The following is a 17,333-nucleotide window of genomic DNA, read 5'->3' as shown; positions in this document are numbered from 1 at the left end:
TGAAAGGTAAGTAGCGACCGCTGCTGCATCGCTACATCGCTGTGAGATCTGCCTGTGTGGCAGCTCACTAGCGACCATTTAGTGATGCACCAGCGATCCTGACCTGGTCGTATCATTGTCGGGATCGCTGGTGCATCGCTAAATGTAAAGGGGCCTTTAGCCTAAAAATGCAAATTGAGCTGCTTACTCCTGCAATCAACCACAAGCTCTACAATCTGGCTTATACTGAATGTGGCCTGCTATTACTGTATATAGAGAACTTGGCTAGAGGCCTTAAAGGGAATTTGTCAGCAGGTATTTGCTATGTGATCTATGACCACCATAATGTAGTGGGAAAGAGCCTGATTAAAGGGATGTGTCACTTACCAGGCTTTGCTGTGTCACTTACCAGTATTTTATCAGCAAGAGATTATCAATAGAGGACAAGCTACCTGGTGCAGGGTAGTCCGGCCACGCCCTCAGCACTGATTAGCAGCTCTCTGAAAGTATACAATGTGCACAGAAAGCTGTGGGCAGTGTTAATAAATGAGCTCTGCCAGATCTGCTGCAGAAGAAAGTGTGATTCCATCATAACTGCTGCACCCAGAAAACTAAGTGACGCATCGCTGGAGTCAAGGTCTCTGTCCCTACCTCACACTGCGGTCAGGTTACAAAACAAAAACCTGCTGACAGATTTCTTTTAATGGCTGTTTATCTGTGGATTGTTATTAATTCTACTTTTTAAGCACCTATAATTTTTTAGTCAATCAGCAACTGTAGTCCAACAGTCATACCTATGCAGCTTGAGAGCCCTTTTTAAATTTATCACTCAAAAGTAAGATGAATATTGCATGACAAGTGATTCCCCATGAATTTTGTTCCTAAGTAACATAGTAATTGTATATTGGTGTCAGTGGCGTAGCAACCGTTTGTGGCGCCCGGGGCGGTCGAAAAATTTGCCGCCCCTTTGGTCGTTGATAATCCGGATGCATCTGAAAAGACCACACTACACTCAAAGATGTCTGCTGTTATTATTTCTAAATTTATAGACTTTCATCTTCTTGATGATGTTGGATGAAGACCTAATGGCTTTTTTATAATAATTTTTAATAATGTGACAGAAAAAAACAGAAAGTACAAATTATTTTCGAAACTTGGGTTTTGTTTTGTTTTTTTCAGGTTTTTCAATAAAAATAAAACATTCTAAGTATATAATAATATGCAATCATGTGTCCTTTTTTGAATACACTTAAAAACAGATAAAAAAAATTAGAAGGCTAGCACAAAAATGGGCATCAAAGTGGGCTATGAGGTATGGTATTGAAGGGGTTAAATGGCTTTGGGCCACTGATCTAACACCTGATATACATACCTAGTGATGCCCCACATGAAATTCATGTCACTCCAGCCTGGCACAAATGGGTTCTGGGCATCAGAACTTTGATGCCAGTTCAGGTGTTAGATCAGTGGCCCAAAGCCATTTAACCCCTTAAATTTAGCTGTTACTTATTCACATGTGTGAAAATTGGTTCTCTGCCCACTTTGATGCCAGTTTTGATGGCCATAACCCATTTGTGCCAGGCTGGATTGACATGAATTTCATGTGTGGCATCACAAGGTATGTAAATCACGTGTCAGATCAGTGGCACAAAGCCATTTAACCCCTTCAATACCATACCTCATAGCCCACTTTGATGCCCATTTCTGTGCCAGCCTTCTAATTTTTTTATCTGTTTTTAAGTGTATTCACAAAAGGACACATGATTGCATATTTATTATATACTTTTATTTTTATTGAAAAACCTGAAAAAAACAGAAAATAAAAAATAGCCGAATAAGAAACCAACTTCAGCATTCGTCAATCTCCAGGACTCAGGCCTGAGGCTGTCAAGGACCAGGTTGACCGGGCGGTGTGTGGCAGGCCGCAGGCAGGTCACGTGTCTCCCTCGTCCTCCCCTCACAGATATCACGGGCAACCCGGCAGCGCTTCCCGCCGTCCCCCTCACTCACCGGCTCCTGTGTCCCTCCCGGGATCCGCTCTGAGTCCTGCTGCGCCGGCTCAGCGCGAACACCTCCTCCAGGAGCAGACGGGTCTCTGAGTGCGCCCGCCGCCAAGCACCGGCTCAGGAGCGGACAGCAGCCGAGGCTCCAGTCCAGCAAGCCAGGTACTAGAAGAATTTGAAAGCGCCTGCACTGTGCGCCTCCGCGGAGTCCGCGCTGTTCTCCCACAGGCCACAGAGTGACAGAGAAGAGGAATTGAATTGCTGCCGCGCCGCGCCGCCCCCACACACGTGCCGCCTGGGGCGGACCGCCCCCTCCGCCCCCCCACGCTACGCCACTGATTGGTGTATCATTACTTGGTCTATAAGGCAGTTCCCTGTGATTGTTAACTTTTTCTTGCTGTTTTGTAGTAGTATTTTTTCCTATGTGATATTAATATAAAAAAAGTATTGTATTGTAGTATTCGAAAAACAAAATGAGATTCTTGTAAACTAAGACATTAGTGAAATTTGCTTCACCAATCTCCTGTCACTACAGTACAGACACTTTTAGCGCCTCCCACTGGTCTCTATACTTCCTGCTCCATCTGAATAGACATGTGATTGCTACGGCCAAACATTGGTTTCAGTGGTCACATAACCATCCGGACAGAGCAAGAGGAACAAAGACCAGCTGGGACTTGGGAACTTAAAGGGAAAGCATTGTTTAAATTATTAGTTCATAAATCAATAGTACATGTGAAAATAAGAAACTTTGTGATTGATCTTATTAGAGAAATTACTTTCTTTCTCCTCCTGGACTGATATTTTATTCTGATCTTGGTGAATACAGATTTTACTATTACTGATATAGGAGATGACAGTTGGTGCTCATAAAGTTCTATGAAGAACTCTGTAACTGTAGTTTAAGGAGAACTTGCAGCACTTGCAGGTGGGTATTACTTATTCATTAAAAAAAGACAGTTGTAAAGTCATTTAAGTGGCCAGAAAACATTTTTAAGGATGCCCTAATCCCACCACTTGAACCCCCACCTATCATAAGAATGAGGTACTTATGTCTTTCCTAAAGATGTTGTCTTGTACTTTTAGATTGATTGGCTATCCTTAGAAGAGAACATAAATATTTGATCAGTGGTGGTATCATAACTGGCATCCCCACTAATTTGCTGTTCCCAGAGGCGGCATCAAATGGATGTAGTTAGTTGACGAAATATGGAACAAAGCTACACAGCTCTGTCAACTGTATAGTGGCCATGGATGGGTGCGGCACATCCACCTTCCATGGTTTCGCATAGGGGGTGGATGTTCAGTACCTGACTGTGGCCATTATCCAGTCGACACAGCTAAGCTGTGCTGTGCAATTCCGCAACTGAACATATCCAGCCGTCGCCAGCATTGGTAACAGCTTATCAGTAGGTGTGTCACGTGTCGCACCCACAAAGATGTGATACACAGATCTTGTACTGAAGACCTATCCTGAGGATTGGTCATCAATATAAAAGTCCAGTGCAGCCCCTTTAAATGGAGCTGCTGTCACACGTGAATGTTGTCACTACATTTAAAGTCAAGGAGTCAGTTGGAGATACTCAGTTTAGCACTTGGCTTGGGGCAGCACGGTGGCTCAGTGGTTAGCACTGCAATCTTGCAGCGCTGGGGTCCTGGGTCCAAATCCCACCAAGGACAACATCTGCAAGGAGTTTGTATGTTCTCCCAGTGTTTGCGTGGGCTTCCTCCGGGTTCTCCGGTTTCCTCCCACATTCCAAAGACATACTGATAGGGGATTTAGATTGTGAGCTGCACAGTGATGATAATGAAACTGTAAAGCACTGTGGAATATGTTAGTGCTATATAAAAGTAAATATTATTATTATTATCCTCATCCACAATGAGTAGACGTCCATTCAAATAAGGACACAGAACCCCTCCTCTGGTAAATCAGTGATGTCAGTGATTGGGGTGGCCACTTTTCACCTGCATACAAGCCTTAAGGGCCTGTCACACTAAGAGATATCGCTAGCAATATCGCTATAACTAGTGACGTTATAGCAATATTGCTAGCGATATCTCTGTGTCTGATACTTACCTACGACCGGCTCCCCCGCTGGTTATCGCTGATCGCGCGAGAACGTCCAGGACTGTTTCTCTTCGTCAGCTTCCTGCGGCGCTTCCTGCTGTAAGGATGAGCGACGCGTGGAGCCGGGCGGGAGGACGCAGGATCGCCTGGTGTGACAGGTAAGTAGCGATCCCCGTCCCCAGCGATGTCGCTGGTGAGATCTGCCTGTGTGGCAGCTCACTAGCGACCACTTAGCGATGTACCAGCGATCCTGACCGCGTCATATCGCTGGTCGGGATCGCTGGTACATCGCTAAGTGTGACAGTACCTTTACACTACCCTTGTTCACAAATTTACCTATATCTCTATATGATAATAAGCTTGGTAGTTTGGTTAATGAATGATGAGATGCTGCCCTTGTCTGTACAGGGTAATCAAAGTGAATTATACCAAGTACTGCCAATACAGGGTGGTTGGGGGCACGGATCTGCACAGGGGCCCACCGGAGGATTTTCCTGTTCCCCTATGGGCCAGTCCGAGCCTGGTTGTTGGGTCCCCAGCAATCAGACACATAACCTATCCTCAGTATGAGTATTAATCATGGGACAAGGCCACCATAGTAGTAAAAATTCAAGCAAACGTCACAGAACACAGGTCTACGGTGGCAGGAGTTTAGCATTTGGCATGTCAGAGGTCTATCCACCATGTGTGATACTGATAGCAGACACAGTTGGTCTTAGTAGGAACTGGATGAAAACTCCTGGGCTAAATCATTGGAGCCGGCATTTCTGCATCAGTGTACAGGAAATTGCTGCTTGATTGCATCATATTTCTCACTGCGGCTTTATGTTCATTATCTCTGCCAGTATTGCAGCTGAACTATATGCTACATAGTTTAACTTCTTCTTTGCCATCCTCTTACCCCTGAGTGTACGGCTCTTCCCCTTCTCCTCCTCATCATCTTCATCCTCCGGTTAGCTGCCATCCTGATGTCTACGGTATACAGTACTTTCCCAGCCGTGTGTGCGATTTAAGCAGTCAGACAAGAAAGGAGGAGCTGAGCCGTGTCTCGGAGTCTAATTTCATTTACCAAAACTCGACGCGTGGCTCTGATTCATCTTCATAATCCAAATGCAAACACGTGACACCGCTCTCAGGCTGACACAGCTCCTGGACAGGGTTGCCAACTTGACTGTGGATTTTTTTCCGATCAGCTTATTACAACGTCAAGGACAGACAATATTTTTTACATTTACACGTTAGAAAACCATAATAATTTTTTATAATCACGGCATAAGCGATAAGTGTCTGCAGATCAGAATTCTGAGAAGAATGGAATAAATGGCGCCATAATAATAAATAACAATAATAAGACATCAGATGCTTTCACTGTGAACTGTAAAATGATAAGAATTACAGTCAAAATATCCTGTAGAAGTTGTTTTCGGCCACAAAAAAAATCACAAACGCCTTACATTTTTTTTACAGACGGGACAAAAAAGTCCTGTCTGTAATTTCTGGATGGTTGGCAAACCTGCTCCTGGTATCACGTATATTATACTACGACACACATGGAGAAGAAATGGAAATATAGAACCAAGATCGGCAGCACATATACTAAAATTGGAACGATACAGAGAAGATTAGCATGGACCTTATACAAGGTGATATGTAGAACTAAGCCAGAGACAAAAGTTTAGTTTACTACCCTAACCCTGTATCTATACACTATGGTCAAGGCAAAGTGTCCTATTAGTGCCCCCTGGTACGCAGCAGATGGGACATGCCCTGGAACATCGGCCAGCAGCACCTCTCACTGTGCAGTTTATATATAGATATTTCGATGGATAATATTTTTTAGTTCTATAGCACTAACATATTCTGGAGCACTTTACAATTGAGAATGGACATGTACAGACAAAATCAGACATTACAAAGTATTACATAACTCAACAGATACGAAGCGGAAGTGAAGGCTCTGCTCGCAATCTGTGAGGAAATGAGACACAAAAAGTAAAAGGTAAAAATAAAGCTCTTGTCGTGTAAAGTTCAGCCATCAGTATAATAACTAGGGGCATTCAAATAACGAAAGAAAAATCCAACACCACAAAAATCCCAAAACTCTTCTTCACTGCTGTCAATAGAAAACACTCCAGTCGGTGAATGTAAAATGCCATGGGAATGGATAAAACAGCGCCGCATACAAGTGTTTTGCTGTGCATTAACATACCAGGCAACCGCCCCCTCCATACATTGGTAGGCTGTGAGCGGTTGTTTTATATCGGTATTCATGCACCTGTGTTGCCATCTTAACTATATGGGTCCACTGCACCCTGATAGTGCATTTGTCTGGAGGCCTATACGGGTAAACCTCTTTGCTCTTTTTGCTGTTTCATATTATTGGTGGACTTTCAAGTCCTCTTTTTGTGCTGTATTAGTCTTAGGATTAGTGTTAGGTACCCGTAAGCGTGGAGATCTTTGACGTAGGTTACGGGCTCACGTATTTTGGCCAAAATATCAGCTAATACTCCACATTATTAATGTATTTTTTAATGTGTTTTTTGCACTTATTATTCAGGGTGCAGTTGGGCCCATCTGGTCTTGTAAACTGCGGTGTCTGTTCACATGGCATGCATTTTGATAGCGCTGGGCCAGCCCGCCTGAGCTAATAGAAGGGTGTCACTACTAGGCTGGCCTGGATGCTGTGCATGGCCTTAGTGTGAACAGCGCCGCATACAAGTGTTTTGCTGTGCATTAACATACCAGGCAACCGCCCCCTCCATACATTGGTAGGCTGTGAGCGGTTGTTTTATATCGGTATTCATGCACCTGTGTTGCCATCTTAACTATATGGGTCCACTGCACCCTGATAGTGCATTTGTCTGGAGGCCTATACGGGTAAACCTCTTTGCTCTTTTTGCTGTTTCACATTATTGGTGGACTTTCAAGTCCTCTTTTTGTGCTGTATTAGGAATGGATAAAACAACTAGTTTCAGGTAGTGAAACCCTTAATCATGTTGATTCAAATAACAATGTGGCGCCCCTGCAGGTCCAGTGGCCACAGAGGTACTGCACCTCATCCAAAGGTCTAGTATCTCACGACTGGGTAAAATGGGGCACTTTACCACACTCCTAACACTGCACTCAACACACACACTAGTTAGTCAGGGCATCTGGGTGTACCCTTTGGGAGGATGGTCTCGTCCCAGACTGGCTAGGAAAGGGTGTTGGGGGGTTACTGGGGAAGGTAGGTAGAAGGGGAGGGGCTTAGAAAGTGGAGTGATTTAGAACAGCCAATCATTGACAGCGAGTGGGCGGAGCTTAGAGAAAGAGTGGGAGATTTGAAGGCAGTTGGGAGAGTTCCCTCAGGGGAAGAGCAGGTGGAAGGATGCACTTGGAGAAGCTCCTGTCAGGAGGAGCTGCTGGATAGATTGGCTTTGAAGGGAAGCTCCCTGAAGGAAGGAGTGGTTCTTCTAGAGTCCCACGTTGATAGCCGTCAGGTGGGGGAAGAAATTAGGTCGCAGAAGGGTCTCAGCCCCTAGCCTAGCGAAGTGAACAATGAACTTAACTAGCAAGCTGACAGTTGTGGTTGCTGTATGGGTCACAGCGAATCCCACAGTTACCTTCCCAGAAAGGCAGCCACATAGGATCAAGAAGCTGCCTGAGTGACGAGTTCTGACAGGATCCGCGGCAGCTAGCCTGGGACACTGACTGTGAAGGTGCTGGGTAGGAGAGTGGAAACCAGCACAGTGAGACGGCCTAGGAAGGAATATACTGACAGGGAGGGTTGGAGGGGTGTACTCATCTACCCGGGAGTTTACTGGACCCCTGACCTGGAGGATTCAGCACCGAAGTGGGCGTCTGTGTGCACCAGACAGTGAGTAAAGCCCTTTTGAACGGCATTCAACTGAGTCCTTGTCTCCTTTCAACATCCAACACTCAGCCCTGCTACATCCTCCATTCTGCTTGTCACCATCACCCCTAAAAAACAATTCTCAACAGCCCTGGGACTATTGCTTTACCTGTGGAGAGCCATTGTCACCTCAGTTGCATCACACCAACAGTCTCAGGAGAACAACACCGCAGCGCTGGTCACCTCTGACAAGAATACCACAGGTTGCGTCACGTATTCATCTATAAACCTTTATTCCCAATTTATTACACTTCAACAACAAACAACATTCCTTTTTCATTTGACCGCCTGGGGCCACAGACTGGGTCGCGGCCACTGTGCACCGTCCCTCATTGAAGTCGACGGGCCTGGTACCGAGTACCCCACGGCCCCCGGGGCGCATCAGATGCATGAACCAGTCACCAGCCATTATCTATACAAGTACTGATGCAAAGTGTGTGGAAGATAGAATAGGGGATAGTTATAGTTAGATTAGTGAGATGAGGTATTTGCCTAATTCATGAATTATGAGTTTCTAAAATGGCACAAAAAGTTGCACAACTCCACACCCGTCATGCTCTGGTGCATTTTGACACAAATTTTATGCTATTTTGCAAAATGTGTGACTTTTGCCACCAAGAACAGCTAAGGACAGCAAAAAATACCGTTTTTTACTTAATGCTAAATTCATATATCATGTATCGCATTTTGAAGAATTTGCGTCACCTATCATTAAGGGATTTGTGGCAGCTCTGGGTCTGCTGCAATCTAAATGTAGTTTTTTTCCCTTTGGTCCAGCAAGAGTTAATGTCACTCTCTTGCAGGCTGGTCAGCTGATGTTGGCTGGTAACCACTCCCACTTCCCTTTAAATAGTGACATGACTCATCAGCTGATCGTCAGCTATAGAATTACTTCTATGTGGACCAGCTAGGTGTGTGGAGTTCTCCTTTGGCTGTGGTATTGCCACTAGTGATGAGCGAGTATACTCGTTGCTCTGCTTGGGTGATCTCCGAGTATTTGGGCATCCTCGGTGATTTAACTTGTGTCGATGCAGCTGCATGATTTGCTGTTGCTAGACAGCTTGAATACTTGTGTGGATTCCCTAACAAACAGGCAATCCCTAAATGCATTCAGGCTGTTTAGCAGCCACAAATTATGCAGCTGCGTCGACACATACTAAATCTCCGAGCACGCCCAAATACTCGGAAAACCCAAGCAATGAGTATACTCGCTTATCACTAATTGCCACTCTTTTCCTGATGCCATTTTATTTCCTGTTTTGGTGCTTAGCAGCAGATTATGAGCTACCGTATTTTTCGGACTATAAGATGCACCGAACCATAAGACGCACCTAGGTTTTAGAGGAGGAAATTAAGAAAAAAACTGACACAAAAAATGTTGTCAATTCTGTACTTAATATATCCTGATACATATTGTCCCCTCATCCCCATCCTGATACACATGGACCCTCATCCCTATCCTGGTATGTATGGCTCCCTCATCCCTGTCCAGGTATGCATGGCCCCCTTATCCCTATCCTGATATACATGGCCCTCATCCCCATCCTGGTATGCATGCCTCCTCATTCCTAGTCTGGTATGCATGGCCCTCTCATCCCTATCCTGGTAGGAATGGTCCCCTTCATCCTTATCCTAACAGGAGTGATCACCCTCATCCCTATACTGGTATGCAGTGTCCCCATCTCATCCAAGCATGCTTGGCCCCATCCCTATCCTGTTATACAGGGCCCCATCCTTAACCTGGTATGATTGGCCTCATCCAAGTCCTGGTATGCATGGCCCCGTCCATATCCTGGTATGATTGGCCCCATTCCAGTCCTTGTATGCATGACCCCATCCTTATCCTGGTATGATTGGTTCCATCCTTATCCTGGTATGATTGGTTCCTTCCTTATCCTGGTATGATTAGCCCCATCCTTATCCTGGTATGATTGGCCCATCCTGGTCCTGTTATGCATGGCCACATCAGAAAAGATTATAAAAAACAAACCATTACTCTTATCTTTCTCCGCTCCCTCACAGCGTTCTGCTACAGTGCCAGAATACTCACCAGGATTGTTCATCAGAGATTGCGGTGAGTATTCATTCCTCTTCAGTAGCGTGCAGTGTCAACCGCCAGCTTCCTGCTGCTGCTGGCGGTTACGTGTGCCGATACTTAAGAGAAATTAATATTCAGAATATTCATTTCTCTTAAGCATCGGCACACGTGACTGCTGGTAGCAGCAGGAAGCTGGCAGATGATACTGCATGATACTGAAGAGGAATGAATATTCACCACTCTCTGCGATGAACAGTCCCGGTGAGCATTCCGGGACGGGAGCAGAACGCTGCGAGGGACCTGAGGAAGGTAAGTGTAAAGGTTTTTTGTAATCTTTTCTGATGGGGCCATGCATAACAGGACAGGGATGGGTCCAATCACAATCATACCAGGGGATAAGTATGGGACCATGCATACCAGGAATGGGATGGGGTCAATCACACCAGAATAAGGATGGGTCCAATCATACCAGGAACAGGATGGGGTTAATCATACCAGGATAACAATGGAACCAATCATACCAGGATGTCAGAAAGAAATGAATATCCATTGCCCTCCAAGCCCATGGAATGCCGTGTATATTCATTTCTCTTTAGCAGCGGGCACAGGAGTTAGCTGGAGCTGCCGGCTCCTGGCTCTGTGACCCGCTGCTCTGCCGAAAACTCTCCCCCACCCCCCCACCACAGCCAGAGCCGATACATCCAGACTATAAGATGCACCCCCCCCTTTTCTTCCACATTTTGGGAGGAAAAAAGTGCGTCTTATAGTCCAAAAAATACGGTAAGTTGTATTCTTTCTGCCAGTCTCTTGTTTGTCTCTTTCCCTGTGTATTATTACCTGCAGTGGCAAGGCTAGTGTCCTTACTGGCCAGTGTACTAGTCAGGGTTAGTAGAGGTGACAACAAGGTCCTAGGTGCATGACGGCGGTGAGAGGAAGGATTTGCATAGGGCGTTAGGGGAGCTTAGGGACAGGCACAGGTTGGTGTCAGGAGATGTCCCATCCCCCTCTCCCTACCCTTAGGGCCTTCCTCTCCCTTTATCATCACCTTGTACGTATATGTTGTGTCGTGTGTTAGTAAAAACTTGGCTCCAAAAACGGCAAAGGATACCACAAGACAAAATATAGTGACCTATAAAAATAAACGCAGATGATGAATAAAGGCCAATCCCCCTAACAACATCCGCCATACCCAAGGGCGGACACTGACAGCGTGGGGCTCCTGTGCTAGAAATGTGTTTGGGCCTTCCCTCCTTTTATTACAACCAAGCTATAAATACAGGTGCCTCTCACAAAATTAGAATGTCATTAAAAAGTTAATTTCTTTCAGTTCTTCAATACAAAAAGTGAAACTCGTATATTATATAAAGTCATTACAAACAGAGTGATCTATTTCAAGTGTTTATTTCTGTTAATATTGATGACTATGGCTTGTATCCAATGAAAACCCAAAAGTCATTATCTCAGTAAATTAGAATACTTTATAACACCAGCTTGAAAAAGTATTTTAAAATCCGAAATGTTGGACTACTGAAATGTATGTTCAGTAAATGCACTCAATACTTGGTCGGGCTCCTTTTACATCAATTACTGCATCAATGAGGCGTGGAATGGAGACGATCAACTTTGATAGAAGCCTTCAGCTCGTCTTCATTGTTGGGTCTAGTGTCTCTCATTTTCATCTTGACAATACTCCATAGAGGTTAAGGTCAAGCGAGTTTGTTGGCCAATCAAGCACAGTGGTACTGTGGATTTTTAACCCCTTTACCCGCAAGGGTGGTTTACACGTTCATGACCGGGCCAATATTTACAATTCTTACCACAGGTCCCTTTATGAGGTAATAACTCTGAAACGCTTCCATGGATCCCAGTGATTCTGACACTGTTTTTTCAGTCATGACATATTGTACTTCATGTTAGTGGTAAAATTTCATTGATATAACTTGCGTTTATTTTTGAAAAAAATGGAAATTTGGCGAAAATTTTGCAATTTTCCAACTTTGAATTTTTATGCCCTTAAGTCACAGATATATGGCACAAAAAATAGTTAATAAGTAGCATTTCCCATATGTTTACTTTACATTAGCACAATTTTGGAACCACATTTTTTTTTTGTTAGGAAGTTATAAGGGTTAAAAGTTGACCAGCAATTTCTCATTTTTGCAACACCATTTTATTTTTATGGACCACATCACATTTGAAGTCACTTTGCGGGGTCTATATGATAGAAAATACCCAAAAGCGACACCATTCTAAAAACTGCACCCCTCAAGGTGCTCAAAACCACATTCAAGAAATTTATTAACCCTTCAAGTGCTTCACAGGAATTTTTTGAATGTTTAAAAAAAAATGAACATTTAACTTTTTTTCACAAAAAAATTAATTCAGGTCCAATTTTTTTATTTTACCAAGGGTAACAGGAGAAATTGGACTGCAAAAGTTATTGTGCAATTTTTCCTGAGTATGCTGATACCTGATATGTGGGGGGAACCACTGTTTTGGCGCATGGCAGAGCTCAGAAGGGAAGGAGCGCCGTTTGACTTTTTCAATGCCAAATTGGCTGGAATTCAGATCGGACGCCATGTCACGTTTGGAGAGCCCCTGATGTGCCTAAACAGTGGAAACCCCCCACAAGTGATGCCTTTTTGGAAACTAGACCCCCAAGGAACTTATCTAGATATGTGGTGAGAACTTTGAACCCGCAAAGGCTTCACAGAAGTTTATAACGTTCAACTAAAAAATCATATTTTTTCTACAAAAATGATCTTTTCACCCCCAATTATTATTTTTCCAAGGGTAACAGAACCCAAAAAGTTATTGTGCAATTTGTCCTGAGTACGATGATGCCCCATATGTGGAGGTAAACGACTATTTGGGCACATGGCAGAGCTCAAGAGGGAAGCAGCGCCATTTGACTTTTTTGGCTGGAATTGAGATCGAACGCCATGTCGCGTTTAGAAAGCCCCTGATGTGCCAAAACAGTGGAAATCCCCCACAAATGGCACCATTTTGAAAACTAGACCCCCCAAAGAACTTATCTAGATGTGTGGTGAGAATGTTGTCCTCCCAAGGGCTTCACAGAAGTTTATAACGTACAGTCGTACAATTAAAAAATCATATTTTTATTTTTCCAAGGGTAACATGACCGTAAAAGTTATTGTGCAATTTGTCCTGAGTACGCTGACCCCATATGTGGGAGTAAACCACTATTTGGGTGCATGGCAGAGCTCGGAAGGGAAGCAATGCCATTTGACTTTTAAGGCTGGAATTGAGATTGGACGCCATGTCGCGTTTGGAAAGCCCCTGATGTGCCAAAGCAGTGGAAATCCCCAACAAGTGACCCCATTTTGGAAACTAAACCCCCCATGGAACTTATCTAGATAGGTGGTGAGAACTTTGAACCTCCCAGGGCTTCACAGAAGTTTATAACGTACAGCCGTAAAATTAAAAAATCCTATTTTTTCCACAAAAATGATCTTTTCACCCCCAATTTTTATTTTCCCAAGGGCAACAGGACCCCAAAAGTTATTGTGCAATTTGTCGTGAGTACACTGATACCCCACATGTGGGGGTAAACCACAATTTAGGCGCATGGCAGAGCTCGGAAGGGAAGCAGTGCCATTTGACTTTTTTGGCTGGAATTGCGATCGGACGCCATGCCGCGTTTGGAAAGTCCCTGATGTGCCTAAACAGTGGAAACCCCTCACAAATGACACCATTTTAGAAACTAGACCCCGCAAGGAACATATCTAGATGTGTGGTGAGCACTTTGAACTCCCAAGGGCTTCACAGAAGTTTATAACGCCTGGGCGTGAAAATTAAAAAATCATATTTTTTCCACAAACATGATCTTTTAGTCCTCAATTTTTTTATTTTGCCAAGGGTAACTGGAGAAATTGAACCCCAAAAGTTGTTGTCCAATTTGTCCTGAGTATGCTGATACCTCATATGTGGGAGAAAACTACTGTAGGGGCACACGTCGGGGCTCGGAAGGGAAGTAGTGACGTTTTGGAATTCAGACTTTGATGGAATGGTCTGTGGGTGTCATGTTGCCTTTGGAGAGCCCTTGATGTACCTAAACTGTGGAACCCCCCACAAGTGACCCCATTTTGGAAACTAGATCCCCCAAGGAAATTATCTAGATATGTGGTGAGCACTTTAAACCCCCCAGTGCTTCATAGAAGTTTATAACGCCCGGGCGTGAAAAGAACAAAATCATATTTTTTCCACAAACATGATCTTTTAGTCCCCAATTTTTTTTATTTTTCCAAGGGTAACTGTGGTGCCCCTGAGGGTTCAGTCGCCACAGAGGTACTGCACCTCCTCCTGAGGTGTGGTACCCCACCATTCAGGTAAGGTGGAGACACCTGACCACACTCCAACACCTGCATCCCACAGAACATAGTAGTGTAGCAAAGCACCCTTTGGTGGTTCCCTGCTTGGAACACGAAGTGTGCTGGGAGGCAGGTGGAGTTTAGTTGGCACCAAAAGAGCGGGAAGAGTTTAGGATTTGGTCAGTCTGACAGAGTCAGTGGAAGAGTGAAGATCCCCTGAGTGGGATGGATGAGGGAAGTGCTGCAGCCGACCTCAGTGACCTGAGTCCGCTGGCACATGAGAGGAACATTGATGGAAAGCCTGACTCTCTCATAAGAAGGAAGGATTAGTACGGAACGTGAGGAGAGGAGGACTAAGGATTAGGGTTAGAGCAGAACCCTTCCCAAGTTCACAGCGCAAGGCCGGGGTCCGGTCCCCGAGGTTGTATGGATACTAATTGTCCTTCAGCAGAAACCGGAGGAATAGAAGTTGTCACCACTTTATTCCCACACCAGACTTGGGGGCACAACAGCAACGAGAGAAAGCCGGGACTTAATAGCAAGCAGTCCCCAAAGCAGGCTACAGCTGTCTGCCGTACAAGTAGAGTTCATAGGAACATCTGACAGGAAGAACTCCAGTGTAATTCAGTACTGAGAGTACTTCACTATAGGCGCAAAAGGGAGATGTTCAGAAAAGGCACATATGTTGGCGGAGTGTTGGAAGGGAGTACTTCATCTTGCCTGGAAGTTGGCTGAGCCCCGGACCTGGAGGACACAGCATGGATGCTGGCACCTGTATGCACCACAGACTGTGAGTAAAGCTTTGGAACTACATGCCCTGTTGTCCTCCGCTTATTCCTGCGCCAACCCACTCAGCACTGCTACATCTTTGTGCCCAACACTGCACCATCCAAGTGTCTCCCCTCGCCGTCACTTTATCTACTCTGCCCTGGGACTACAGCCCTACCTGTGGAGGGCCACACAATCATTGCCGCACTAAACCATCTGTCCCAGAGTATCTGCTTGCAGCGTCGGCTTAACATCTCCATTGCCGAACACCACAGGTGGCGTCACGAATCATTCACTCATAAACTTTCTTCCATCACATTCTACCCCTTTTTACACTGACCGCCTGAGGCCATGGACCGGGTCATTGCCACTGTGACATCTCCCATTGTAATCAACGAGCCCGGCACCGAGTACCCCACGGCCTCTGGGGGCGAGTCAATTTTTGGCGTCACGAACAGGATGACAAAGCCCGGTGCCACCGGGTTCTGTGTGCGTGAGTTGTATTGGACTTAAACCTTGCTGAAAATGTGCAGAATAACCAAATTAATAGACTGTAAAATGGACTCTCAAAATGGCCGCCGGCACGGTGAAGAAGGACGTGACAACATGGGTGGTCCTAAGAAAAGACCGCGAACTGTCCTCGGCCTCCCCTGCCTGAACTTCTATGCAACTGTAACATGGCCCACCCTCCGAGAGGCTCGGATACTGGCCTGGTATGGAGGAGTAGGAAGAAGACGCCACCCCCAGAAGGAGGAGCGAGAGCTGGTGGCGGGAAAAGAGCCCAAGAAGGAAGAAAAACGCTAGAACGCCATGATGGAAGATGGACGGAGGCCAGGAGAATGCAAGGGAGAGAGATCACCTGCTCCCAAGCCGCCCCTGTGGGGCATACGGCCGCTGCGATACCATCTACAGCGCCCACCTCCAACCCGATGCTGCCACTGGATGCGGCCTGCCAGAAGGAGGTATTTGAGAGTCCCGGAGCAAGCGGTAGAGTCAGGGCTGAGGCCCTATTCGGACTTGGCGCAGCCGTGCAGGTCCATCCCAGAGGCCTTGGCAGGCGCCGATCCGGCAACAGCTTTGACTCAGCTGCCGGCCACTTATCAGGCAGCCCCGGAGGTGGTGGCAGCCATCATCTGCCCCCTGTGCTCGCGCAGGAGCCCGAACATCACCGAGAATCACCAGGTAGGATCATTGCCCCTGCTATGATCCTGGTATTGGGGACTGCTCCCATGGACAGAAATGGGCCCGTGATTGCTCGAATATCGAGTGGCAGCACCCAAATTGCGCCGTGTCAGCAGCAACCGGCAACAGCACTGCTAACTGTGGTACCACCTGAACCTGGGGAACAACATCCATTGGTATCAGCTGCAACTCCTGCAGAATCATTGGCAGCAGAGATACCACCAGCAGCAGCTGAAATGCTACCCTCACAGGCAGCAGTTACTCCCGTTGCCATTCCATCTACACAGGCGGATGCCAACCTCACTTCCTGGGAGAGGGAATACATGCAATTTGTGGACAGTCAGCAAGAAGAGGATGCCCTTCAGTTCTTCCCTGGAAGCAGCCAAAGCGACCCGCTTCCACCACCCCAGGAGGGGACCAGCATTAATGATAACTAACTAACTGTTACCCAGGATGGTATAGGCACTGTTATGCCTTTTTCACTTTTTTGGTTTTGTTCATCATGTTATTACAGTTTGCCCAGTTTCCTTGGCAGCCTTTTATACTTGAACTGTGAGATCATGGACAATGAATGATCCAGGACTGTCCTGTAAATAGTTGCACCTCTTTAGGTGCCCTCTCTTGGCTTTACATAGGTTTTCAATAAAGAAGAACTACCTCATCATGGAGCATTGCTCCAACCCAAGGACACTGCAAGAAATCCCGATGGGGAGCGGTGTCCAGCACGTGCAAGAATTATTGATGCTTTAATGTGAAGTATTGTATGACAGGTTTTATATAAAGCTTACCTGATAGTAGTATTTAGGTATTTGATTAGGACTTTAATAAAAATGTAAAATTTTGAATAAAGATTTGAATGCAGGTGACGAACCAGGCATCAGCGGTTGTCACCTATGGTCTAGCAGAGACAGTGAAAATGTGAAAGACAAAGAGAAGAAAAATGTGTAGATGATAATATTTGAACTGGTAGTGAGTTTACTTCCATAGCACTTTAAATTAGGTAATATAACTTTAAAATTAGGTAGTATGTTAAAAATTAGGTAGTATGTTAAGTTATAGACAGTATGTT

At 45.4% G+C, this 17,333-nt stretch overlaps 1 protein-coding gene and 1 non-coding gene across 3 annotated transcripts in view; one reads left to right on the top strand and one right to left on the bottom strand.

The window, feature by feature from the left end:
• Positions 1–5,099, bottom strand: part of LOC141095458 (ATP-binding cassette sub-family B member 5-like) — a 105,589-nt gene extending 100,490 nt beyond the window's left edge. For both annotated transcript variants that reach the window (XR_012233393.1, XM_073581463.1), the window contains exon 1: positions 4,955–5,099. Coding sequence is in view for 1 of the 2 variants with exons in the window: in XM_073581463.1 (XP_073437564.1) it covers positions 4,955–5,017 (63 nt within the window). In the remaining variant the exon portion in view is untranslated. The remainder of the gene's footprint in view (positions 1–4,954) is intronic.
• A 526-nt stretch (positions 5,100–5,625) lies between these two features.
• Positions 5,626–5,731, top strand: LOC141095983 (U6 spliceosomal RNA). Its single transcript, XR_012233545.1, has one exon. It is a non-coding gene; the product is annotated as a U6 spliceosomal RNA (small nuclear RNA).
• Positions 5,732–17,333: the final 11,602 nt, after the last annotated feature.

Source organism: Dendrobates tinctorius, unplaced genomic scaffold (assembly GCF_039654945.1).
Source record: "Dendrobates tinctorius isolate UK_male_01 unplaced genomic scaffold, ASM3965494v1 ptg000070l, whole genome shotgun sequence".
Classification (NCBI taxonomy): Eukaryota; Metazoa; Chordata; class Amphibia; order Anura; family Dendrobatidae; genus Dendrobates; species Dendrobates tinctorius.
Note: the sequence above shows the minus strand (reverse complement) of the source record. Positions and strands in the feature narration are given on the sequence as shown.